This window comes from Megalobrama amblycephala, linkage group LG3 (genome assembly GCF_018812025.1).
Source record: "Megalobrama amblycephala isolate DHTTF-2021 linkage group LG3, ASM1881202v1, whole genome shotgun sequence".
Lineage (NCBI taxonomy): Eukaryota > Metazoa > Chordata > Actinopteri > Cypriniformes > Xenocyprididae > Megalobrama > Megalobrama amblycephala.
Genome location: NC_063046.1, coordinates 58,177,562 through 58,204,909, shown reverse-complemented (window position 1 = coordinate 58,204,909; position 27,348 = coordinate 58,177,562). Strand labels below are relative to the sequence as shown.

Below are 27,348 nucleotides of genomic sequence, written 5' to 3'. Positions count from 1 at the left end.
TACATGGGCCATTCTACAGAATTGGCGCAAACTACTGTCCCACAACCAAAAAACACATTTAAAAAGCATTTAAGTATTCAAATTTTAGATGTTTACTAAGATCCTTCTATTATCTATTAAAACCCACAATAATATTTAAAATATCAGTAAGCTTAATATATATAAAATCATCATTTATTGGGTACTTTCAATAAGGAGGTGTCTGTCCTGAACCCTAACCCCTAAAATTTCAACTTGTGAAAATATTGAAATAATTTTTGCATTTTTTTCCATTGTTGTTTTTAAAAATATATTTTTGATTTTTTTTTAAGTGAAGTTAAAAATATATATATATATTTTATTTTTAAATCATAAAACTTTATGAAAAAAATGTGTCCAGCATTTTCATGTCACTACCGAAACAGTGTATGTTTTAGTCCATATCCCAGGTGAAAAAAAGTACAATTATATAATATACTTAAAATGCTCTATTTCTGTGCACTAATTTTGTACTTAATATACTAAAAATTCTTCTTTAGTACTTCTTAAGATAATCTTAAGAACATCTAAGTGTACTCAACTGTGCTATTTTGAGGCACCATGAAATATGAACTAAAATGTGTTTTCAGTATGCCATCTCTGTATTTAAAAAATATATTTAGTTACCACTTTTAGTACACTATGGGTTCAAATGTACTATAAGTGATATCTAAATATATTTTTTAAATACAGAGATAGCATATTAAAAGTACATTTAAGTTCATATTTCATGGTGTCTCAAAATAGCACAGTTGAGTACACTTAGATGTTCTTAAGATGATCTGAAGAAGTACTAAAGAAGAATTTTTAGTATATCAAGTACAAAATTAGTGCACAAAAATAGAGCACTTTAAGTACATTATAGAAGTGTACTTTTTTTTCACCTGGGATGATTTTAACCTCACATTTTTGATCAGGAATTATTCCTGTGTCCCATATCCTCTCTTTCATAGTAGATAAGGTCCAACATTTTGAGTTAAATGTGATCAAAAGTCTGAAAACGTCACTACCAAACACTGTTTTTCTGCAATTCAGCAAACTTTTTTGGGTGTCATTCCACAAAATTCTGTTTTTTTTTCGTGTGTACTGTTCAGAACTGTGTAGGCTAACCATGTGCTGATTATAATCTTTGAGCGGCTCAAAAATAGTCCGAAACATGTCATGATTGTTTTGGAAGTGACAAAAGGGAAAACATATTCATTTATTTGGGGGAAATAAACAAAATTGAGTTATGCAAATCATTAGTATTTTAGTATGTTTTAGTATATTAGTTAAAATTCTGTGATGTGATGTGATGTGGTCACTACCGACACATTACTCTCACTACCGAAAATGTGCAGTCACGACCGAAACACGGGATGTTTTGTCAAAAATAAAGTATATTGAATTATCAGCTAAGATGTTATGATAGTGTTTGGTTCAATATTTATTCAAACTAATGTATCCTTAACTTTGAAATCAGTATGATAATCTTTATGCCTTTTACAAAGAAAGACTGGATTCAAAATACAACAAATCTCATAAATTACACTTGAAATATTGTTAATATTATTGATTTACCTGTGAAAACGTTTTTTTTTTTTTTTAATATCAAAAAATATATTTACAAGGCAGATGTAAACAAAATCTTAATAGGTCAATATAACTCTTGTTAATAAATTATTTATCATTGTGTTTCGGTAGTGACAAATTTGGGGAGAGGAAAAATATTCCAAAATTGTCTGAAAATACAAAATGAGAATTAACTGTACAAATGTGTAACCTGGATATTATACAATTTGCATACATGCAAAATGTGTGGAAAAATACATTTTTTTCAAGACATTTCCAACTCTGACTTTGAACCAATTCAGAATATATATATATAATGAGTTTTCTAATTAAAGAATATTAATTAATTTTAAGTTTTATAATATAATTTATACACTAATGTCCCAATAACCAACTATGAACATTTGTAAATGTGTTACAAAAATGTAAAATAATGTTTTATTTATATCATTTAGGAGTCATAAACCAATTCAACCTTAAAAAAGTGTTTCAACCTTTTATAGTCTGTGGTTTGAAATCTCTATATCAGAGGAATCAAAGGAGGAAAAACAGATCTGCGTCTAACCTCCAATACCACCAAGATTCATATCATGAACTGTTTTAAATCCTAAATCAATAACTATCGTGGATTTAGGTGAAGGCACCTGTTCCTCTCGCTGCAACATGTTGCTGCTGCTGCTGCTGCCAGTCTCGCGAAGTGTGCCACATCAGAGATGTCATTACGCATTTTTGATAAAGAATAAATTAGATTATTTAAGCAGAAATATTTACCATGCTTTCACGCGAATTTTGACTTCTCCTTCTTGAGGCTCTGGCATTGGTTTCTTGGTGACTTTGAGTTTGTTTAGTCCACCAAAGCCCGTCAGAACAACAGCCCGCATTTCTTTTGAATCTACAACCGCAGAAACGGGATTCTCCGGCTCCTTCTGGTCTATCATTTGCTCGGTCTCTTCAACAATCTCAGTGCCCTCCTTTTCCATGTCTGCAGATGATGTGAACAGCCGAAGCCCTGCTGGAGACTGCGCTCTCTTCGCTGCTCCTGCCGCACCATCCACTAATGGAGTTCGAATCCGAATCGTTCTTCTGAACAACTCATTTGAACTGATTCGCACAGAATGTGTATCATTGGACTCATTTGAGATGGGACAATGTAGGAGACATTTTAAAGAGAAAAAACAGTAGTATTTAACTACTAATGTACGCACCAACAAAAGGATTATGCTATAAATGGTCTTCGGTAAACGCTTTAAGTGTCTGAGTCGAGATCTTTAAAACGGCTCGCTGAATCCAAAGACACTGTATGCAATTTACTCGTAAATACAGCAATATTTAACTAAACATTTACGTCTATAAAAAAGAATTACGCCGAAATTTGGACGTCTGGAAAATCGATGAATCAGTTTGAACCACTGAAACGAGTTTTCCGAACGAACCGATTCGCCTAAATGATTCTGATTGAATGCTTTCATCCACACTGTAAAGCAGACCGTGTCACATACGGTACCCAAACGAGCTACAGTACCGTAAAACTAGTAATAGCATACATAAAAATAATAATAATAATAATGTGACAAAACTTGAGAGGACATTCATTTCATAAGAATTAGTTCATAAGTTCAAATGGAGATACAATTTAAAATATCACTTTTAATGCTTTCTATCTTTAAAAAAAAAACACAAAAATGACATCTAGTGGTGAAAATGGTTTATGTAGAACCTACGGATTTGGTCATTTAAAAAGTACAAGCAGTGAATCAATTAAATAATTGGTTTGCTTGTCCCTGAATACAATCAATCTAGTGTGACAAGTTTGCCAGGGAAAGGGAAGTGACATCATTTAATGTATCAACAGACCTAATGACAGAACAACAAAACAAACATAACTTACAAATCTACTTCAAGTGCAATTGTACACAATGCAAACAATGAACTGAAGATTAAAACAATCCACACACCTTTTTTCTTCTTGCACACTCTCATTTATAGGCAAAAACAACATTACATTCTTTTATTTTGTGCGTTTACAGCGTTCGTGAACCTTACCTTGTAACTATACAGCTTTTATTCATAAAATCTATCTTTCCCTGCCACTGTGATAACTTTGCTCAAAAGGAGACAGACAGATGCGTGCGATACATTATTGTAGTGAGTAGGCAGATGTGAGAATGACGCTGAGAATATCCTACTTTCTAGGAACATCGGTGAATATGCGGAGACCGTGCATGGCTTTGATCTCGTCTTTAAGAGCCTGTTGAAACACAAACCACAGATTATAATTTACATTGAATACTACTTTAAAATGCCCTTATTATGGTATTTTAAAGGTTCCTCATTTTGGTCTCCTACAATAGGCTGCATCCATGATCAAAACACACTTTAATTATCCATTGCAGCTTCACCTCTTTTCTCACAGCGTCTGAAACGGTTAAATAAAGGATTCGGTCCCTTTAAACCCCTCCTTTCCGAGAGCTTCCTCTGCTCTGATTGGTCAGATGGCCCAGTCTGTTGACACTGGTCGACCGCTTACAGTGTGTGTCAGAAACTAAAGTCCAATATCATATCTGAATTTCAGCTCCAGATCTTCCTCAGCCCTTGATACACAGTGACATGAACATTAAAGCTGCAGTCGGCGATTTTTCCTCTTTGTCGCCATCTCTGTTTGAAACCTGCAATCGCAGTCATATGCAGAACAGTTATCTGTACGTGCGTTGTGCCTCAGCGCGGATGAACCTAATGCTTGCTGTCAGTCACCACATCGGTGTGATACTGAACTTCAGAATCACAGATTCTAAGTATGACCAATATATGAATTTCAGTGGAAAATATCATCTGAACAAGTAAGTAACATGTCTGCACTTTTGTTCTGACCAACTGAGGAAAAAAGCATTAGGCCTACAATAAATCACGCTGCCAATGATGATTAAATCTAACGATTGCTTAGCTCGGATCATGCCAAACCGTGCAAATTATTATTACTGTTATATTGTTCTCAAATTGTTAATGTTAACAACATCAGCATTGCTATGACTATGTGTATATTAGCGTTACCTGTAGATTTCAATTTCTGTAGCCACTCAACAGTCCAAACAAAGTCTTTTGCTTTTTGACTACGGGTGAATCTCCAGTTGTCACTGATGATTGTCATTTGGACCTTTGTGGATTACAATCCGCCATCAAAATGATAAGTTTAATTATTTCAGCAGCTGCGTCCTCACGTGATAAAACAGACTAGCCTGGACTCCTTTCTGTTTACGGACGTGACGTAATGACACACAGAGGAACTGCTGCATGATCAAATTTCCCGCGAAAATCCACCAGGTCGCTCTTATATAAAACATTATTACAAGCTTACCGTTGTGAATCGAGACAAGATAAGGAGATTATCACTGAACAGTGGTTGGTTATGTACTTGCTCAAAAATTGATTTTGGATAATTTTTAACCAAAAAAAAGTTACGGACTGCAGCTTTAACGATGGTGTCGGTTTTACCATATCAATTTCACTATTAACGAGTTGTTTATTAGCATGCATACTACTAGGATATTGGCTGTTTATTAGTACTAATAAAGCACATACTAAAGCCTTATTCTGCATGATCATATTTTACATCCCCAATACCTGAACTTAACAACTACCTTACAACTATTAATAAGCAGTAAATATGAGTTAATTGAGGCAAAATTCATAATTAAAAGTTTGTTAATAGTGAACTAAAGTGTTATATTAAAATATTATATTAGAGTATATATATATATATATATATATATATATATATATATATATATATATATATATATATATATATATATAGGGCTGGACTGAGGCTAAAATTCGGCCCTGGACAAACCCAGCCCATGCGGCCCACGAGTTCCCCTGTGAATGTTTTTGCTGGGGTTAGGGCCTTAAATTGGAGTAAATAAATGATTAAATAAAACAAGGACAGTGACAAATAATGATGAATATTATTGAATTTACTACAAATGCAGTTAACAAATTTAATATTGCACTTTTGTCACATAGAAATTCACTTTGGCAGTAAAGCACTGATTTTCATGCCGTTAAGTAAATTCAATGCTATTAAATCCTGTCATCATTTACTCAATCTCATGTTGTTCCAAACCTGTATGACTTTCTCTCTTCTGTAAAACACAAAAGAAGATATTCTGAAGAATGTTGTCAACCAAACCATTTTGGTTAAGCTACCCTTGACTCCAATTATTTTATTTTTTTATGTTATACAGAAAGAAAGTAATTCATGTTTGTAATGACATTAGGGTGAGTAAATTAAGACATTTTGGGTTGGTACTCCTTTAAAACAATAACATTTTTAAAGAGTTAACACCTAATTTATGTAAGACACTGATATCTATCTTTCATGATGCTCTCATCGAAATAACATTTTACTTCAATTAAAATTCATAAGAACCATTAAAAATATCAAAAAACATATTTAAAGAAATAAAAAATAAAGCTTTGTCCTTATCCCATGGGATACAGGCTTTAGAGCTGTTTTGTTAAATTATCCTTTAATTGCCCTTTACTATGGTTTAACTGTAAGATCAAGGTAGACAGAGCACAGGTAAAACCATGCTTCTTATTACCTTGGGTATATGGTTTCTAAAATAAATAATAAGCTATAGATTGTGTAATAAAATATTGTAAGCATAGAAAATACAAAAACAGTGTTTATGAAAGAAAGTGATTTATATTCCGCAATATTAAACATAAGTAGGCCTAATTCATAGGGCGGCAGTGGTGAGCGGGTATATTTGCCTTTTGCAGTTTCTCATGCGCTCCAATTAAAAACAAAAAACAGCGCGGGAGGGGGAGGTCTCTCTCACTTTGGCCTGTCAGTTCAGAAGACAAACCAATGGGCCGCTGTCCCTGCGTGATGGGCCAGTCCTTGGCTAAAAAAATAAAATAAAATAAAATAAAAAATAACCTTTTATCGGCCTCAAAGTGCATCAGCCCACCGGGAAAATGCCCGGTATGCCAGATTACCAGTCCAGCCCTGTATATATATATATATATATATATATATATATATATATATATATATATATATATATTATAATATTCTTCTTTTGTGTTCCAGAAGAAAGTCAGTCCTTTAACTTCATTTTTATTGAACTGTTGAATAAAAACACTCACTATTGTATTAATTCACTAGCATTTTCTGATTTTTAAATAAATAGTGTGCATGCAGCTTTCATGACCTCACATTAAATTAGTAAATATATACACCGATCAGGCATAACATTATGACTACCTTCCTAAAATTGTGTTTGTCCTCCTTTTGCTGCCAAAACAGCCCTGACCCGTCGAGGCATGGACTCCTCTAGACCCCTGAAGGTGTGCTGTGGTGTCTAACACCAAGATGTTAGCAGCAGATCCTTTAAGTCCTGTAAGTTGCGAGGTGGAGCCTCCATGGATCGGACTTGTTTGTTCAGCACATCCCACAGATGCTCGATTGGATTGAGATTGAGGTCAAGTCAACACCTCAAACTCGTTGTTGTGCTCCTCAAACCATTCCTGAACCATTTTTGCTTTGTGTCAGGAGCATTATCCTGCTGAAAGAGGCCACAGCCACCAGGGAATACCGTTTCCATGAAAGGACGTACATGGTCTGCAACAATGCTTAGGTAGGTGGTACGTGTCAAAGTAACATCCACATGGATGGCAGGACTCAAGGTTTCCCAGCAGAACATTGCCCAAAGCATCACACTGCCTCCGCCGGCTTGCCTTCTTCCCATAGTGCATCCTGGTGCCATGTGTTCCCCAGGGAACCGATGCACACGCACCCGGCCATCCATGTGATTCATCAGACCAGGCCACCTTCTTCCATTGCTCCGCGGTCCAGTTCTGATGCTCACGTGTCCACTGTTGGCTCTTTCGGCGGTGGACAGGGGTCAGCATGGGCACCCTGACTGGTCTGCAGCTATGCAGCTCTGTGTATGCTGACAACTTTCTATCAGAACCAGCATTAACTTCTTGAGCAATCTGAGCTACAGTAGATCGTCTGTTGGATTGGACCACACGGGCCAGCCTTCACTCTTGGTCGTCCATGACCTTGTCGCTGGTTCACCACTGTTCCTTCCTTGGAGCACTTTTGATAGATACTGACCACTGCAGACTGGGAACACCCCACAAGAGCTGCAGTTTTGGAGATGCTCTGACCCAGTCGTCTAGCCATCGCAATTTGGCTCTTGTCAAACTCACTCAAATCCTTACGCTTGCCCATTTTTCCTGCTTCTAACACATCAACTTTGAGGACAAAATGTTCACTTGCTGCCTAATATATCCACCCACTAACAGGTGCCATGATGAAGAGATGATCAGTGTGATTCACTTCACCTGTCATAATGTTATGCCTGATCGGTGTGTGTGTATATATATATATATATATATATATATATATATATATATATATATATATATATATATATATATATATATATATAAGAGATGCAAACAGTTTACTGCTCTATTATACTGAACCCAATTATGAATACTCCATTGAACTCACCTGATTGACTAACTGATGCTGTTGCACTGTTCTCTTTCCTCTAAACTCGTCAGACTCGATGTGTATTTCGTACATTGCACCACAGCCTCCTGAAATGAACCCAATTATATTACTGCACATTAACTAACTGTCTAAAGTAACACAAGTCAGATCTGCTGCCTCACCTGATATATCCACAACCTTGAGCGCCGAAGCGTGAGGAAACTTCTCCTTCAGCACCTGTGTGATTCGCTCCTCTCCATCGGTCAGACTCGACCAAGACCGCGCGATTACATTTCTACACACCGTTTGAGTCTAAAGACACACGGAAACATGACGGTAAACGATTACAATATGACATTATGTCTGCGTTTTGACAAGGTGACAGTGCAACTTTAGCTTGGGTTCACCAACGGATCTCTCACATGTACTGTAACTGTCATCGCAAGCAAAATACAGGCTACGGGTTAAAATGAAAGCAAAGACAAGATTCATATTTACGTTGTATCTGATGGCTCTGAGCAGAGACATGTTGGTGTCAGACAGTTCCTCAATTCATCAAAGTATGATCAAATATAAATATAGCTTATGAAAACACACTTGACAAATTCATGTCCCTGTCCCAGGAATATGTCGTCACCACGTTCATGTTCTCATCTCTGGCGCCCCCTGGTGATCCAACTGTTAATGGCGGGGGGTTTGAATCGTCCTATTGAATCGAATCTTTTTTAATCGATTCCCTAAAAGATTCACACTGTCTGGTTCAGACTAGATTGCTGATGGGGACAATACATTTATGTTTTTTGTGTTTTTTTTGTGTGTTATTATTATATTTAGTAATAATTATTATTATGTTTGAAGGTCTTCAGTGTCACATGATCCTTCAGAAATAATTCGGATATGCTGCTCAAGAAAAATTTATTATTATCAGTGTTGAAATCAGTTGTGTACAGTATTTTTTCAGGATTATTTGATAAATAGAAAGTTCAAAAGAACAGCATTTATCTGAAATATAAAGCTTTTGCAACATTATAAATTTCTATACTGTCACTTTTGATCAGTTTAATGCATCCTTGCTGAATAAAAGTGTTCATTTCTTTAATTTCTGACCCCAAACTTTTGAACGGCAGTGTATAATGTTACAAAAGCTTTCTATTTCAGATAAATGCTGTTCTTTTAAACTTTCTATTCATCAAATAATCCTGAAAAATAATAATAATAATAATAATAATAAAAAAATAAATTATAATGTGTGTGTGTGTGTGTGTGTGTGTGTGTGTGTGTGTGTGTGTGTGTGTTATAAGTAGGAGAGTTCAGACTTTTTATTGGTTTCGTACATGATTTAAGAAAATAAAGACGGGACTGCCAATCTATTGTTTTGTTTTTTTTCCATATAAGGTGAGATTTTTAGCTCAACAAACACCACATGACTTAAAGCCATTTGCATGGTACGAATATGGTGTAACCTTGTATTTTTCAATATACAGTATTTTTAACCACCCCGGTCCTCAAAGTTTTGACCCAATTCAAACACAGGCTAGCACCATGATTACAGAATAATAACTTCAATTTATGATTGTTTTATGTAAGAAAAAAAGACAGTTCACACATTTGTTTGATATTACTAAATGCAATTAATGACCTTTCAAACAGTAAATCTTTTTACATGTATATTTTTCACAAACAAGCAAACAAAGCACGATGTGTAGAAATACTGTACAGCTGTTAATACAGTATATTTTTGTAACCAGATCATCAAAATATCAACATTTACAGGACATTATCCATCCCTGTCATTAGACAGTTGGCAGACAGGAACCTCTTAACTACTGTCTGGTATGAAGTAGCCGTGCATGTCCATGTGAAAATCTACATCTACACAAGCCCGGGCAACTTCTTTGAAAGACTTGCCATCAAGCAGCAGCAGAAAGCCACCCTCCTTTGGTTTGGAGTTTATGACAACTGTCAGGACTACACCTAAAAATGAAGAAAAAAAGAGACTAGTTGAGTTAAAAATGTATAAATCATTAAAAAAAAAAGAAAAAAAAAAATCATACATTTTCTGAGACTGGTCAACCACAGCTGAAGGTGACTCATATCTACTTCAAATTATTATGAAAGAGTAACTAACCATCATCTTCATCGACTGCATCAGGTCTGGGAATGAAAACAGGCTCTGATGCGAAACAGTCCTCTCCAGTCCACTCAATCTGCTGCTTTGTTTCAGCATCAAACTTTACAATCTGTAAAAAATGGTCAGTGCTCAGAACTGAGTTGCTAGGGATGCATTACAGGATGCATTTACTAATAAAATGCCAAGTACATAAATGTATGAAATAGATCAGTACCTTTGTGGCCACTGGGGAGATGTCCACACAACACATGTAAGAATATCTGTACTTCTTTCCATTGAAATTGTAATTAATTCTTGGAAGTTCCACGCCTGAATGCAATACATCAGTTTAGAGGTAGAAGAGGTTTAAAAAAGTAACAAATAAAACTGTCAGACAGACAGACAGACAGAATGATAGATAGAACGACAGACATATACGACGCTCGCACACACATGCGCACACAGATTTCTAAATTGTTCATAGAATTCTAAAATGTTGACTGTTCTGCTTACTTTTTTATGTTTGTATATATACAGTCAAACCAAAAATTATTCAGACACTTTGACCTGACCATGTTTTGCTTAAGTGTTATCTGAATTTATTAAGATTAAAAACATTAAAAAAAACATTAAAAATCTTATTTTTATATATATATATAAAAAAGAGTGTGGAATAAAGTCACCCTGGTGTCATTATCTTACCATCACAGAGCACCTCTCCCTGACACAGAACTTTCCCATCCTTCTCCTTCACAGCACTTGCTGTTGTGTATTTAAGTTTCACCAGATCTTCACCTGTCTCACCCTGAGTAAGAAAGAAAATATGATATTCATTGTCTATAATTAGATGCTTTGAGTACAACATAAAAGTAGATTTCCATTAAAGGTGCAATATGTAAGAATTTTGCAGTAAAATATCCAAAAACCACTAGGCCAGTGTTATATATTTTTTCACTTGAGTACTTACAATATCCCAAATGTAAATCGTGAGAAAATTGCAATTTTTATCAAGATTCCGGGACGTGTGAGGAGTCGCCTGTCAATTGCGTCATACCCGCGTTACCCTCGGTTTCCGGTTTTATTTTGTAGAAACCATGGAAACACCAAAGACACTTTAATATTTACATGTTTTAATAGGCAAGAGAACAACTGTTTGGTTACGTTTATAAACAGAAAACGTCTCGGTTATGTATATAACCTTAGTTCCCTGAATAGGGAACGAGAAGCTGCGTAAATCGCTATGGGAACGCCTCTGCGTGATGTCGTCGTGAAGCACGTATGCAATCTGTCCAATCAGGAGACGGAATGTCATAGGCGGGTGACGTCACTGACCAGGAACCATAAAGCCAGCTCGGACACGCTGTCATTCAGCCTCTCAAAGTCTGAAGCAAGTCGCTTTCGGGCATGCAGGGAGTATGGCAAGGATACGCAGCGTCTCGTTCCCTATTCAGGGAACTAAGGTTATATACATAACCGAGACATTCCCTTTCAAGGGAACTCGCGCTGCATAAATCGCTATGGGAACGCCATACCAACGCTGCCATAGGAACAAGTAACCGATCATGTGAGGCCGAGGCGCACAGTTCACAGTAGCACTTGAGCTCCTGGAGTGGAGCAGAGGTCTAGTTCATAGAACTTAACAAAAGTGTGCGGTGAGGACCAGCCTGCCGCATCACAAATGTCATTAAGGGAAACCCCTGAAATAAAAGCCTTGGAGGCAGCCATACTCCTGGTTAAGTGAGCCTGGACAGCCAATGGTGAAGGCTGTCCAACCGACTCATAAGCAAGTGAGATAGCCTCAACCACCCACTTGCTCATTCTCTGCTTAGATGCTGGTAGACCTTTCCTAGGTGCACCAAAACATACAAATAGCTGTTCAGCTTTTCTCCACATGGCAGCTCTGTGGACATACACATCCAATGCCCGTACTGGACATAGCAGATTAAGCATTTCCTGGTCCGATGACGTAAATGGAGGAGGACAGAAGGCCTACAGTACTATAGGTCTCGCAGTATTAGTGAGAACCTTAGGAACATATCCAGGCTTAGGATGTAAAAACGCCTTCACATTTCCAGGCGCAAATTCCAAGCACGATGGAGCAACCGACAGGGCTTGAATGTCCCCAATTCTTTTGAGAGACGAAATGATAAGGATAAACACTGTCTTTAGTGTTAGAAATTTCTCTGCCACCTCTTCGAAGGGCTCGAAGGGGGCCATAGATAGGCCCTGTAATACAATGGCCAAATCCCATTTAGGAACTCTCGTGCGTACTGCAGGTCTAAGCCTCAAAGTGCCACGAAGGAAACGTGTAATGAGCGGGTGTCTCCCCAAAGATACCCCACTTAAAGGAGCGTGGTAAGCAGCTAAGGCCGCCACATACACCTTCAGCGTGGAGGGGGATAACCCTGCAGAAAATCTATCCTGTAGGAACTCCAGCACCGCGCTAACCGGGCAGTTAACTGGATCCCACTGATGATTTTCACACCAAGAAGTGAATAATTTCCACTTCAAGGCGTAAAGTTTCCTCGTGGATGGAGCTCTGGACTGGAGTATGGTCTCAACAACCTCAGTTCTCTCTCCAGAACTCCTGGGAGCAGAGCGATCGGGGGAAATGCGTACAGCGGTAGCCTCGGCCACGGCTGTACCATAGCATCCAGCCCAAGAGGTGCTGGGTTTGTCATTGAGAACCACAGTGGACAGTGATTCGTCTCTCGAGACGCAAACAGATCCACTTGGGCTTTGCCGTAGTTCTCCCATATGAGCTTCACCACATCCGGATGAAGTCTCCATTCCCCGGGCCTCGGCCCCTGCCACAACAGGATGTCTGCTCCCACATTCATGTACCCTGGGATATATACTGCTCTGAGGGACAGCAGTTTCCCTTGGGACCACAGGAGAATCTGATTCGCCAGCTTGTAGAGCGGGCGTGATCTCAGACCCCCCTGGTGATTTATATATGAGACTACCAATGTGTTGTCTGATCGAACTAACACATGTTGGTCTCTGAGATCTGGGAGGAAGCATCTCAGTGCTAGAAATACCGCCATCATTTCTAGACAATTTATGTGCCATGTGAGATGATGGTCCTGCCACAGACCCCATGTCGAGCGACCACTCATGATCGCCCCCCAGCCCGTGAGGGATGCATCTGTCGTTAGCGTGACGCGACGACTGAGAGCCCCCAGCACAGGTCCCTGGGATAGAAACCAAGGTTGCTTCCATATGTTCAGAGCACGTAAACAGCGCTGCGTGACTTTGATCATATGAAATAAATTCCCCCTCGGTGAGAACCACTTGGTTTTGAGCCACCACTGCAGTGGTCTTATGTTCAGCAGGCCAAAAGGTATCAACTTGGACGCTGCTGCCATCAGACCTAACAGTCTCTGAAACTGTTTCACAGTGAGTGACTGGCCTAGCTTTATGTCTGAGACGGTATTGAGGATTGATGTTATTCGAGCCGGAGATAAACGGGCTCTCATAATCACTGAATCCCATACCACGCCTAGATAAGTGGTTCTCTGAGCTGGAGAAAGCACACTTTTCTTCGCGTTTAGTCTCAACCCCAACTTTCTCATGTGAGCGAGAACAACATCTCGATGTTGAACCGCCATCTGCTCTGATTGAGCGAGAATCAACCAATCGTCTATGTAGTTCAGAATGCGGATGCCCTGCATACGCAAGGGCGTCAGAGCCACGTCTACACATTTGGTGAAAGTGCGGGGTGACAGTGCCAGGCCAAAGGGGAGAACCCGATATTGGTATGCTTCGCACCCGAAAGCAAACCTCAGGAATTCTCTGTGATGCGGGAGGATTGATACATGGAAGTATGCGTCCTTTAGATCTATAGTCACAAACCAGTCCTCGGATCTGATTTGTGACACGACATGCTTTATTGTCAGCATTTTGAACTTGAGCCTTGCTACAGTTCGATTTAATTGTTGCAGATCTAAAATTGGATGCAATCCCCCGTCTTTCTTTGGCACAATGAAGTAACGGCTGTAATAGCCTGACTCCCTGCTGGGAGGAGGGACCCTTTCTATAGCCTCCTTTCGCAAGAGTGTTTGCACTTCCTGTGCCAGCACCAGAGCCTGCTCGGGGTTTACCACCGTGGTTAAAACCCCGTTGAATTGGGGTGGGCGTGTTCTGAACTGAATCGCATACCCTTCTTTTATAGTTCGCAGGACCCACTGAGATACTTTTGACAGATTTTTCCACTCTGACAAAAAATCTACTAAGGGAACCAGCCTCTCGAGGCTGGCCTCTGGTGGAACATGAGCACCCAGCACAGTGCCCTGAAGCGGCGGACCAGCAGGGAACAACTGGCGTGGCCGCAGAGAGAGCGCGCCACCCTCGGGTGACACGCAGGGAACTACTGCACCCCGACATTGCGGCGGGGTTAGCAGAGCGCCCTCCTGAGGGCACCGAAGACACACAGGCACCGTATAATGAGGTGGACACTGTCTGCCTCCGGAGGGGACCGCCCTCAGAATCCTGACTGACCTGGCGTCAGGATTTCTTAGACAAAGCCCTCTTAGCAGTAATGACGGCCCTCAGATCCATCTTACCCTTCGAGGACTTCACCTGCGAGCGCTGTCCCGTCTCCCAGCTCCTCGGAGGGGGAGTACGGGTAGCAACACTCTGCTTCTGGTGTTGTCTGTGCTGCGAGGAGCTCGTACTCGGTCTCTGCTGCTCTCGCCCAGCAGCAGAGGGGATTTGGGCCCTGAGGACGAAACTGCTGCAAGGCCGCAGACTGTTTCTTGGCCTCTTGGAAACTGTCGGTGACGGTGGAGATAGCATCACCGAACAGGTTGGAAGGATCGAGTGGGGCGTCCAAGAGAAACGTCTTGTCCTTATCCTTAATCTCGGTGAGATTAAGCCATAAGTGCCGCTCCGTGGCCACAAGGGCTGCCATAGAACAGCCCACTGACTTGGCCGTCTCCTTAGTGGCACGGAGAGCGAGATCGGCAGTGAGACGCAACTGTTGGATGAGATCCGCCCCCACTTCGTCACTTTGCCCCAAATCCTTCAGCAGGTTGGCTTGGTATGCTTGCATGATGGACATGGTATGCAAGCATGCAGCAGCCTGACCTGCTGCTGAGTACGCTTTGCCCAGTAGCGCTGCAGTGGTCTTGAGCGGCTTAGTGGGCAACGTCGGGGCTTTGATGGACGATGCCCCCTGCGGAGAGAGATGGCTCGCAAGCATCTCCTCCGCTCTAGGCAACGCCCCATACCCGTGTCTCCTCATCCCTGCCACATTGCTGGGCTATCACCGGTAGATACCGGTCTCTTCCACGACCTCGACACCTCAGTGTGGAGGTCGGAAAAAAATGGTAATGCCCGACGTGGAGGCTGAGCAGACCTGGGGTGCGTTTCCCAAAGCGAACTATGGTCGCAAGTTCCGTCGTTACCAATAGAGTTCAATGGGACTTACGACCATGGTTTACCAACGATGCTTTCGGGAAACTCACCCCTGGATGGCAAGAAGCGTTCATCGAGCTTGCTTCTCACCGTCTGCTCTTGCTTTTCGGCTGGCCAATCGATGTTCAACTTGGCAAAAGCACGAGAAAGCACCTCCATGAGCTCCTCGCTCGCGGGAGACTGAAGTGGCGAATCTTCAGATTCTCCCGTTGCCACGCTAACAACATCTAGCTCCTCAGAACTAGACACCATTAACGTGACTGTATCCACCGGAGCAGAAGAAACCGCAATGCGTGCTTCCTGCCTCCGAATGGATACACTACCGGATGCAGCAGGTGAGGGCAGAGATAAGGCATGGCCCATCTCTAACCCCTCTGCTACATCCATCTGCGAACCCCAGGACATAAGGCGCCGCCCTGCCTCAACAGAAGCAGGACCCGAGCCCTGGGGAGCGCGAACCAAGCCACTCTCCTCGAAGAGAGCCCGGCGAGAGCGCAGCGTTCTCAGTGGTAGCTTCTCACAATGCACGCAGGCAGCCCCCTCGAGAGCTGCCTGGGCATGCTGCACTCCCATACAAACAACACACATTTCATGCGAGTCCCTGTCCGGGATAAAACGCGAACAAGGGTGCAAACACTTCCTGAAATGTTGTTCGCTCGACATAGTAACACACTCGTGTAAGACAGACAACAGTAAATAGGACAGACAGATCACACGTAGCGCTTGCTGAAGTCACAGAAGCTGAATGACAGCGTGTCCGGGCTGGCTTTATGGTTCCTGGTCAGTGACGTCACCCGCCTATGACATTCCGTCTCCTGATTGGACAGATTGCATACGTGCTTCACGACGACATCACGCAGAGGCATTCCCATAGCAATTTACGCAGCGCGAGTTCCCTTGAAAGGGAACAAATTATTGTTGTATAGCTCAACACATTTAGTCTTATTGTTTAAATCTAATTTTCTTGATTTTTTGCGAGTACCATGCTTTACCATGCCTCAGAGAAAAACACTATTTTGTCAAATAGCTAACATAGCATAATCAGATGCAGATTTATTTTTAGTAACAGTAATACAGTATTTTCTCCATCATACAATACGTTTTAAAATTAATTGCATGCCATTTATCAACTCAAGCCATCCAGCATTTAATATGATATTGTAAAATCGATCTATCTTACTGCAGTGTGTAACAGTGTCTCACAGCAGCCGCCGAGCGAACGCACAGAGTAACGTTGTAACATCATTTTCAACACACTCAAATGTATCTAATATGATAAACAGAGCTGTGTTACCTCATACTCATAACCGGAAAAGCGTAAGCGGCGCCAGCGACTGTGTCATAATAAAAATTTCTGCTGCTCATGAGGTGTGTGTTGCGCAATCGCTCCAGCGGCCTCGTTCAGCTCCACAACACTCGGTCCTGCTCTGCTTCATACTACAGTAACATTAATAATCACATCCATGAACATGATTTCTTCCTGAGTCTTATCCCGATTATTTTCCATCGGCTGTTGAGGTGGAGACCACATGTCCCAAGATTCCACGCTCAAACCTGGCGTCATCAAGCTACGCCTTTGTTTTGAATAGGCCTCTAGTGACCTCTAGCGGGCAGAAAATTTAACATATTGCACCTTTAATGGAAATAGCAGTGTTTACACGGCAACTTAAAAACTAACCCCGACCAGAAAGTTTGACAAGCATGAATACACAACATAACATACCTTGTCGCTGAGTGGCAACACAAATCTTCTGCACTTGGGCTTGCAGTACAAAGTATTTTTGCCCATATGCTCCTTCAGCTTGTCCAGATAAAACATATCATACAAGCTGTTGTCATCATAGGCGATCACATCGAAAACAACATGCCCATCATCTTCAAAAGCATTGACGTGATGGTAGACAGCCATCGCACCAGTGTAGAATTTGGTCCCAACTTCCTTCTTTGTCTTTCGGTCAATAAGATGAATCAGGGTCTGATGAATATAAAGGGTAAAAGGAGAGTTTAGAGATGCGAACTAAAACACTAACATTGTCCAGCTGACAGACGCGTGTCCAGACGTGCATTCAAAGATCTGACAGAGTTTGTCCTTACGCTGTCTTCAGGGTGGAATTTCATGCAGCTGGCCCAGCTGACCCCCCTCAGGTAGGCTGTGGCCATTTTGAGGATATCCAGCTTCAAGGGCTGTTCGATAAAGACGAAGTAGTTGTCAGTCATGCCAAAGCTGTGGTAATAACTGGGCGTGAGGAGGGAGCGGCAGGGCACGGTGCACACGACCTCAGCGCTTTTCAGTGGTGGAGACCCGTCTGCCCTACCTGATTTAAGACACAATTGTTGAGGGTTGGTAGTTTTTATTCTGGTAGTAATTATTTAACGTTTTCGAAGCACTCCAAATGCTGGCAAGTGCCGATCAAAACGTAAAAGCAACAAAAACTGCCTAAACATGCATTAAGGCACCTTTTACAAACCAATTGCAAATATTTTCTTGAAGGTATAATTCATTTAATATAATTTACATAGTCTTTTTTTTTTTTATTTGTAGGGTGTTGTTTTGTGTTTTAAGGCCCTAAAATACATCAAGCAGAATCAAAGAACGAACTGGTGTGATTTTGAACAATTTTTGAATTTCGAACAAGTTTCGGGCGAGTTTTCGAATTGCCTTTGAACTACCATTGGTCCATGGCAAGTACATAATAGGTGGGTGTGGCTCTAAGGCTCCGCCTTCTTTGACATGGTAGTCTTCTCCAGTTAATTTCTTCTGTTCAGTCCATCAAGGTCAGACACGAGTAAAAACGTGAACAAACATTCACATCACTAAGATGCTTTCTTAACTGCCCTTTTCTCACCGCTGTTGTTTTTGTTGTGTGTTTATTTTGTTATTGAGAGGGAAGCGCGCCGAACATATTTACATAACATATTTATATTTATACTTTACATTACATTACACAGCAAAATCTCCAGAGTTGTATCAACTCTGCTCAGAGTACATATGGCCCCTCCATAATGGTGTTAAAATAACACTGAAGCAGAGTTAAAGTTAAGGAGATAATTAAGCAATTAATTAAGTGATGATTGTGCATTAGTGATGAACACCTGCTGTTAACAAGCAGAATAACTGAAGAAAAGAGAAACACAAGAACTACAACTGACTTCAGTCACAGCCTTATTAATTGCTTAATTATCTCATTAACTTTAACTCTGCTACAGTGTTACTTTAACAATATTTAGAGAGAGACCATATGTACTCTGAGCAGAGTTGATTTAACTCTTGGGATTTTACTGTGTATGAACCAGAAATAATGGCAGCACACTTACTTCCTCCTGCAACCTTGAACAAAGTGTACTTGGTCTTGCCCTTCTCTGCAATGCATGTTCCCATACTGTAGCTGTTTCCCTCTTTATCATAATGCGTATGTGATGCCACAATATTTACAGGAAGGTATTTTAGGTAGTCCACCTAGAGCGAATAAAGCAACAATAATATTCTCTGAGAACATGTAAAAAATCTGCTAGCAGATTTTTGTCAATCAGCTTGTGCCAACATGACTGGAGTAGATATTTTTACAAGCAGTAATTTTTTACCTTGTCTTGAGTCTCTAGGGTAATGGGGTCAATTTTACGAATATAATTGGTTTCAGATGTAGCATGGTAGTCATTTCCATATTTGATTATGTTATTGGCACAGTTGTCAGTGAAGTCTGGGATGGTGTGGCTGAGGAAGGTGATCACTCTGAAAAGAGTTAAAAAGAACAATTCATTCACAAATCACAATATGCTTATACATCCATCCATCCATACAAACACCAAACAACAAATTTGACATTTTATTATTTAACATCCGACAAACCTTTGAATTTGAGCTGATTGTTTCGTGTTAATAGGTTTTATTTCAATTCTTGGTTACATGGGTTAGTTTGAGTGTGATTCATAAAAGTGCTTAAAGGGTTAGTTCACCCAAAAATGAAAATTCTGTCATTTATTACTCACCCTCATGCCGTTCCACACCTGTAAGACCTTCGTTCATCTTTGGAACACAAATTAAGATATTTTTGTTGAAATCCGATGGTTCAGTGAGGCCTCCATAGCCAGCAATGACATTTCCTCTCTCAAGATCCATAAAGGTACTAAAAACATATTTAAATCAGTTCATTTGAGTACAGTGGTTCAATATTAGTATTGTAAAATTACGAGAATATTTTTGGTGCGCCAAAAAAAACAAAATAACAACTATATAGTGATGGCAGATTTCAAAACACTGCTTCATGAAGCATCGGAGCACAAATGAATCAGTGTGTCGAATCATGATTCAGATCGCGTGTCAAACTGCCAACGGCTGAAATCACGTGACTTTGGCGCTCCGAACAGCAGATTCGATACACTGATTCATTTGTGCTCCGAATCTTTCTGAAGCAGTGTTTTGAAATCGGCCATCACTAAATAAGTCGTTATTTTGTTTTTTTGGCGCTCCAAAAATATTCTCGTCACTTTATAATATTAATACTGAACCATGGTACTCACATGAACCGATTTAAATATGTTTTTAGTACCTTTATGGATCTTGAGAGAGGAAATGTCATTGCTCCCTCACGGAGCCGTCGGATTTCAACTAAAATATCTTAATTTGTGTTCCAAAGATTAACAAAGGTCTTACGGGTGTGGAACGGCATAAGGGTGAGTAATAAATGACAGAATTTTCATTTTTGGGTGAACTAACCCTTTAAAGGGGACCTATAATGCCCCTTTTACAAGATGTAATATAAGTCTCTGGAGTCCCCTGAATGTGTCTGTGAAGTTTCAGCTCAAAATACCCCACAGATCATTTATTATAGCTTGTCAAATTTGCCCCTATTTGGGTGTGAGCAAAAACACACTGTTTTTGTGTTTGTCCCTTTAAATGCAAATGAGCTGCTGCTCCCGGTCCCCTTTCCAGAAGAGGGCGGAGCTTTAACAGCTCATATTTCAGTTGCTCAACAACAACAAAGCTGGAGAATCTCACACAGCCAAAATGAGGATCATGTTTTTGCTCACACCCAAATAGGAGCAAATTTGACAAGATATAATAAATGATCTGTGGGGTATTTTGAGCTGAAACTTCACAGACACATTCTGGGGACACCAAAGACTTATATTACATCTTGTAAAAGGGGCATTATAGGTCCCCCTTAAATTAAAGATAAAATACCACTAAACAATAATTGAGGTGAGTTTTCTTTCCATTTAGGTTTGATGCATTGCAACTTTCCATTGAAGAATCATTTTGTGATAAATACATGATTCTTTCTGTGTCAGTGGCAGTTAAGTTGCTTACTTGGAGAATATATTTTTGCATGGGTCAGGGTACGCCATGGTCCCCATCTCTGACACCACTATTCTGTTGGCATGCATGTTGGAGTTGTAGGTGTCGCCTCGAAGATATTTGCTCCTGTACGTAACCTCTCCTGAAAATTAAACAATCGTCAAAACATTCATGTGGAGCACTGAGGTAACAAAAGTCTATTACAGTACAAACCCAAATATAAGGATGCACGCTTAAAATGCTGGGTAGTTTCAACCCAAATTTGGGTCAAAATTACATTTTTACAGTTGGGTTTGTCCCAAATTTGGGTTGAAACAACCCAACATTTTTTAGGGTGGGTGAGACAAGAACTGATGAAACTGTGCAGCCGGTTTTCAGATAAAATGTTTGCAACATACCATAGGCTTTCACTAGTAGGTAATAAAATAAATACCTTTATTAATTGTGAAATTGTGCAAAAGCGCCATTCCATCGAACCAATGGTTGTATGACGTCTCTCCCACAGAGAAAAGGCCGGGTCCGTTGCGTATAAGTGTACCCTGCAGCCATTCAGGAACCAAGCCTGCAGAGATGATGAAACATGTTTAAACTGGAGCAGTTTGGTCTAATTAACTGATTATGGCCACTTCTCGTTCCAAACCATCTGTTATTAAGCTCATAACGCTCATAATGAAGCCTTCACAAAGAGACAACTGCTAAAGACCTCCTCCACAAGCACTTAACCAGAACACAAATCAAGACACTCCTTAAGGCACCTAAATTCTGTAATGTACACTTCTGCTCAAGTTGTGCACTATTCTGGTTTACTACTGAAATACAGTATTATGATTACACTAATATCGTCTGTCTTTTTTACGGTGATATTGTTTAATTTGATCATTGAATGTCAGCAGCAAAGACACTGGTAAATTAAGTGAGATTAAATCCATAAAGTGTGTTTGCATTATTTTATGTAGGCCATTTAATGGTCATTTGTTTGTATTTCCATGTGGGGTTTTTTAATTCATTTTCAGGTATAATGGTAAATGGTAAATCAGTTATTACTGAAGATCATGCTGCGTCCAGCCCAACCCCAAAAGCATTGCCTCAGAGATAGTATTCCACATGCTCGTGTTTACATGTAATCATTTCAGGTTTTAATAAAACTCCATGTTTCAGGTTGCTTTAAAGGTGGGGAGAGCTGATCATTCACATGTACTTTTATGTGCTTGCATTGCCTCAAAGCAATGAGATTTACAATGCACAAGGGATCCACAACTCTATCTTTAATAAATGTTATTTATAAAAATAATAATAATAATAATAATAATAATAATAATAAACTTACTGGATGTTCCAAGGAAAAAATATACAGCATTTTCATGGAAAATATATATATATATATATATATATATATATATATATATATATATATATATATATATATGCTCATAATATGAGATTTTAATTTTGACCAAAGTTCACACAAAATCAAGAGAAATTCTGTTTAAGAATTAAGAAGAAGCATATAGAGTTTCATTCCACCTGAACTAAACATGGTGCTATAAAAGAAAAAAATGACTCAAAAATTAATGTGCTTGTATGAGAATTTCTGCTATATTTTAAATGATCAAATTATTTCATCTGCAATATGAATATAGGCTATTTTAACAATGTACTTGATTTGGTCAAAATAATCATAAGCTACAAGGAAAGTTAAACAAAAGTGAGCCATTTCGTATTTTGTAGCAAAAATTTTACTGGCTTTAAATATGACATACAAAATTGTGCATTTGGATCAGTTTTTGGTAATTTCTTGTGTAGGCTAACGTAGCGTTGTGTAGGTTACTTGTTATTTCTCTGACATTATGAACAGAGGAAGAAATTTAAGCACATATCGTGAAAGCCGTAGGTTAATGTTTACATTATCACAGTGCTTTACCTCAGACGTGCTGCCATGAAAAATACATGAAACTCGTCAGAAGGCATGCATGTATCGTGCTGCGCCCAATTTGTTTTAGACTGCTTGTTTTATCATCAAACACACAGCAGCGATTCACTACAAGCGCGTGCTATTTGGCAACGTATTTTCTCCACCTACCTTTTACTTCAGCTTTGATGGGCTCCGGATGTTCTTCCTTGTTTTTACCATAGTCGTATTGCATCTTTCCTGCGTTGTCCAAAGTTTCTCCAAAGAAGTTAAGAGTGGCATTAAGATCAGTGTTCGAACACAAACTGTCTATAAAGCTTCAGGAAGATGAAGACTCCGCCTCTCATCATTACAGGAATAGACTCATGCTTACAACCTGTTACTCTTAATCTTATCTCCTCATGATTGTTCTTAAAATGTAAACAAGTACAAATTGTATTTATTCAAATACAGAGATCAGAGATAAGCAGGTCAGTCTGACCTATACTGTAAATGGGGGGAAAAAAGAAAAACATGACAGCTGCAGAATATTTAGGCTAATGGAAGAAAACAATATACAATATATGGAAGGGGAAAAAAAATAATAATTGCTGTTATCAATTTATATTTAGATGAATAGGATGAAGACAAAATATCCCGTCATATGGAGTCATATGAGGTGAGTTGGCTCAGGGAGGACAACATGTTGAGATCTTGTGACATATTTTACTACTAAAGATGCATGTCCATCTAAATTACCCGGAACAATTTGTCCCAGAAACGTTTTTCCCTCAGACCTGTTGCTGTCTGCATTTCCATCACCGTGAAGATTAGTTAAAATTAGTCCGGTGAAGAAGGACTGCACACAACTTTACAGTTCCCACTGGATTTTGTCTTCCACATATAAGCTTAATAAAGTCTGAACCTTGTTGTCAGTCCATCGGTTGTATTTTTTAAATTCCATTATTGATTCAAACAACTCTTTTCTGCACGCACTGAACAGACTTTTAAAAATGGTGGTTGACATAAAATGCTGCATGAACTCAACCAATCAGCATGTTCAGTCCCACCTCCGAAAGTACTTTGAAAAAGTACTACCTTGTGAGCAGGGACTTTCTGAAATGTAAATATTTACCCGGAACTTCATTAAGACCCTGGTCCCTGCAGTCGAAACACACCGAGTACCACCCTCCCTGGGGAAAGTTCCTGCGTTGGAAACGTGGCTTTACATGATCTCAGTAAGATCCTATTATCAGACATTTTTGCTGCTGAAAAAATAATGGTGAATATTTCTACAACTTTTAGTTGCAATGAGACATCTTCTAATATTAATGCTACATCATTAGCGATGTTTCCAGAGGTTCTCGGGTGTTTCAGGTCTCTTGAATATCAGACACCCTCACTCAGGTGATCCAGCTGAGGTTAATCAAGCCTCAGCTTGTGCCCTATCAGCACTCTCCCACGGATCTGCTTTTTCGATCTGAGGCCACCTAGAGACTTTCTCTGTGGCCTCTGTTGCCCCTTTTCCACTGACACGGTTCTGGTGCGGGTTCTTGGCCTGTGTCCGTTCTCAAATCATTCCGCACATTTCCACTGCAAAAAAAAGCTGGTTCTGGGCTGAAAAGATCAGTTGAACTCCAGCCCTAAACTCCAGATTTGCTGGTCTCAAACAGAGCCAGGGAGGTGGAAGGTGAAGAAATGCTGTCTCGTCGAGCAAAGTAATAATGTTGCACTACATTGCTCTTTATATCTAAACGTATAAAACTGTGTGTGTGAGAGAGACCCAGTATGCAAGAGATGTGGGGAATCAACAGTTTCAGTTTCAATATATGTCCAAAAAGGACAGATGAGAGTATCAGGAGCTTCTGGTACACTAGAATAATTCACGGTACTGTGAACAGTAAAACAGAAGTGCTGCACCGCCTGCACAAACACCATTTCACGACAGGCTCCAGTTTGCCTGGTCGAGAACAGGCTCTGGTGCCAGAGCATAAACCATTCTGGTGGAAAAGTGGTATGTGCTGTTATAGATGGTCCTCCTCTTTCTTTCACCTGTTATGCCGAGTGCAGTATAAGCCCTACAGAGGGACTGTCCTGCAAAGCCTCTGCACCCCAACTCCACATGATCTTCCCATGGTACTGTAAACTCCCACATGTCAATATTCCTCATTACCTCTGACACTAGAACAATGTCAGGTGGTGAGGGTGGTCTTAACAACATGATGAGTTGCCTACCCAAGTCCACTGTGTTGTGTTGAGAAGCCCTGCTATTGCTTTAGATCAGGGTTCCTCAAATCTGGTCCTGGAGGGCCTCTGCCCTGCAGAGTTTAGTTCCAACCCTAATCAAACACACCTTAACAAGCTAATCAAGGTCTTCAGACTTTCTACAAATTGCATGTAGGTGAGTTTGATCAGGGTTTTAACGGTCCAGGACAGTGGACTTCCAGGGCTGGATTTGAGGAGACCTGCTTTAGATGTTCCTCTTGGTTCCTCTCCAGCTCTGATGAAGTTGATGGTTTGTTTTGAGGGTTTTGACCTCTGGGTGCTGATGATAGCACTACTGATGCTCTCTGCAATGGTCTTGAGCACTTGGTCATGCTGTCAGCTGTACCGGCCATCCCATTGCGGCTTTGGGTAGCAGCTGAGGATATGGTCCAGTGTCCCCTTTCTCTGGCAAAGGGAGCAGGCTGGTGTGTCAGCCAGGCCCCAGTAGTGTAGTTTGGATGGGCTGGGAAGGACATCATAGACCGCCTGTACTAGGAACCTGATGTGGTGTGGCTCTGATTTACACAGGTCTGTCCACAAATTTTTTCTCTCCACAGCTTGCTCTCATCTAGTCCAGGCACCTTGCTGTCTCATTCCCACTGCTCTGCTGGACCTCTCCTCATCAACAACTGCTCTCGCCTCATTCTGGATTAGTTGACTCCACTCCTTTTACTGAGCCTTGTCATAACGGGGGTTTGCAAAGGTTCCTTACCCAGCCATTCCTCTGGCCAATACTCCTACCAAGACTCAGTGGTGTAGCTGTGACTCTGCCTGCTCCACTGCCACCTCTGCTCTCCACTCTGCTACCCTCTGTCCCAGAAACTTTGGGTCACTTGACTCAAAGTCACCATGAAATCAAAATGGACATTTCCTAGTTTTTTATGTAATATTGCAGTATTTTTTTTACAAATGATTTATCCGCCTTGTTATATTTAATCAAAATAAGTTCCCTTCGACTTTAACGACTTTATTCAACAAAAAAAGGTATGGTGCTTGTCACTGGGGCAGTACCTTAAGGTACAAAGGTAAAAAGGTACCAATATGTACCTTTAAGGTACAAACATGCACTTTTAAAGTACTAATATGTACCTTTAAGGTACTAATACGCACCATTTAGGCCCTATTAGGGGTAAGTAAGGTACAAAGGTGTACCTTTTCACTTTTGTACCTTAGGGTACAACCCCAGTCACAAGCACAAGTACCTTTTTTTCTGACAGTGTATGTCAGTCTCCGATGCTGTCCTGAACCCCGGCTCTGTATTGGCTGATGCTGTTCATGTGAGCACCACGACACATGCGTTTGATGTTGACGCAGGAGCCTGCCAATAATGAGTAGGCATTCTGACATAGAACCTGGGAGCGCTGCACTATTTACAATGTAAACAGCATCAGAGACTGACATGCAAGAGAAGAAATTGTTGAATAAAGTCTTTATTTTTGTTGTGCCACACAAAAAGTATTCTTGTCGCTTCATAACATTAAGGTTGAACCACTGTAGTCATATGATAAATGACACTTTGATTTGAAGAGGAATATCAGAATGCCAAGTCCTGACTGTGGATGACAGGAGGAGCTGGGGATGGAGGAGGGTAATTAGCTCCTGAGCAATCCGATAAAGCTGCTGATAATACCGAATGGACATTATATATTGGGAATTTGTGATAGGTGCCATATTCCTATAGGTAGATGTGGTTTAGCTAAGAGTCAGCTGATGTGAGCATGACTGACGTGACCTGCCAGAACTAATGCTACCTTTGATGTCCATAAAATGATCCCATCATGGGAACCGCTAAAAAGGGCCTGACAGAACCTCTTCTTCTAAGAGTGTACTTATTCAAAATGCGTTTCGCAACATTACAGAATGGCATTTTGGTGCAATTTTACAATTCACAGCTATACAGTATATCATTCACTGATATGTTAATACACCAGCCTTCCTCTTGACCTTCAAAATTTACTGATAACCACCATGATAATACAGATAGTGAAATAAGGCCACATGATCACTGCACTGTAAGATCATAAAAAATGGGCCTTTTCAAGAGCCATGGCCATATGCAGAGAGATGAGAAGGAAAACTTTGAATCAATTTGCACCGCATGAGAGCCACTACACTAACCTTTAAACTTCAACAGAGTTTGCTGTTTTAAAAATAATTTCATAGAATGCATGCAATGATGCTGCTCATTTCTCTGTAGCTTCCTTTGTTTTCATTACTGGAATTGGTATATTTCAGAAAGAACTTCCCAGTGAACAGTGAATGTCTCAGAAGACAGAAAGTTCTCTCAAAGTTAT

At 40.2% G+C, this 27,348-nt stretch overlaps 3 protein-coding genes across 3 annotated transcripts in view; all 3 read right to left on the bottom strand.

Annotated features, from left to right (window-relative positions):
- The window catches only part of vat1l (vesicle amine transport 1-like), a 49,394-nt gene extending 46,267 nt beyond the window's left edge, over positions 1 to 3,127 (bottom strand). Inside the window, exon 1 of the mRNA XM_048186217.1 lies at positions 2,341 to 3,127. Within this exon, the coding sequence (XP_048042174.1) occupies positions 2,341 to 2,549 (209 nt within the window). The 5' untranslated portion in view covers positions 2,550 to 3,127. The remainder of the gene's footprint in view (positions 1 to 2,340) is intronic.
- A 132-nt stretch (positions 3,128 to 3,259) lies between these two features.
- bola3 (bolA family member 3) lies at positions 3,260 to 8,736 on the bottom strand. The gene is made up of 4 exons (XM_048186218.1): positions 8,576 to 8,736; positions 8,260 to 8,389; positions 8,096 to 8,184; positions 3,260 to 3,817 (listed from the first exon to the last, which is right to left on the bottom strand). The coding sequence occupies exons 1-4, from the start codon at positions 8,603 to 8,605 to the stop codon at positions 3,752 to 3,754; spliced, it is 315 nt and encodes a 104-aa protein (XP_048042175.1). The 5' UTR covers positions 8,606 to 8,736; the 3' UTR covers positions 3,260 to 3,751.
- Positions 8,737 to 9,627: 891 nt separating this feature from the next.
- bco1 (beta-carotene oxygenase 1) lies at positions 9,628 to 23,189 on the bottom strand. The gene is made up of 11 exons (XM_048186216.1): positions 22,982 to 23,189; positions 21,335 to 21,463; positions 20,914 to 21,043; positions 19,188 to 19,335; positions 18,921 to 19,062; positions 17,700 to 17,920; positions 17,329 to 17,580; positions 10,890 to 10,992; positions 10,423 to 10,517; positions 10,206 to 10,317; positions 9,628 to 10,051 (listed from the first exon to the last, which is right to left on the bottom strand). The coding sequence occupies exons 1-11, from the start codon at positions 23,043 to 23,045 to the stop codon at positions 9,897 to 9,899; spliced, it is 1,551 nt and encodes a 516-aa protein (XP_048042173.1). The 5' UTR covers positions 23,046 to 23,189; the 3' UTR covers positions 9,628 to 9,896.
- Between the last annotated feature and the right edge of the window lie 4,159 nt (positions 23,190 to 27,348).

What these genes read in the sequence shown, in the direction of transcription:
- bola3 (XM_048186218.1), bottom strand. Translation starts at nt 8,605, where the DNA reads ATGTCTCTGCTCAGAGCCATCAGATACAAC. An exon ending in TCAGAGCCATCAGATACAAC is followed by an intron (nt 8,390 to 8,575) that starts GTAAATATGAAT and finishes GTGTGTCTTTAG; the next exon opens with ACTCAAACGGTGTGTAGAAA. An exon ending in AGCATCAGTTAGTCAATCAG is followed by an intron (nt 3,818 to 8,095) that starts GTGAGTTCAATG and finishes GTGTTTCAACAG; the next exon opens with GCTCTTAAAGACGAGATCAA.
- bco1 (XM_048186216.1), bottom strand. Translation starts at nt 23,045, where the DNA reads ATGCAATACGACTATGGTAAAAACAAGGAAGAACATCCGGAGCCCATC. An exon ending in CCCTAGAGACTCAAGACAAG is followed by an intron (nt 19,063 to 19,187) that starts GTAAAAAATTAC and finishes TATTCGCTCTAG; the next exon opens with GTGGACTACCTAAAATACCT. An exon ending in TCTCCCCAGTGGCCACAAAG is followed by an intron (nt 10,318 to 10,422) that starts GTACTGATCTAT and finishes CATTTTTTACAG; the next exon opens with ATTGTAAAGTTTGATGCTGA.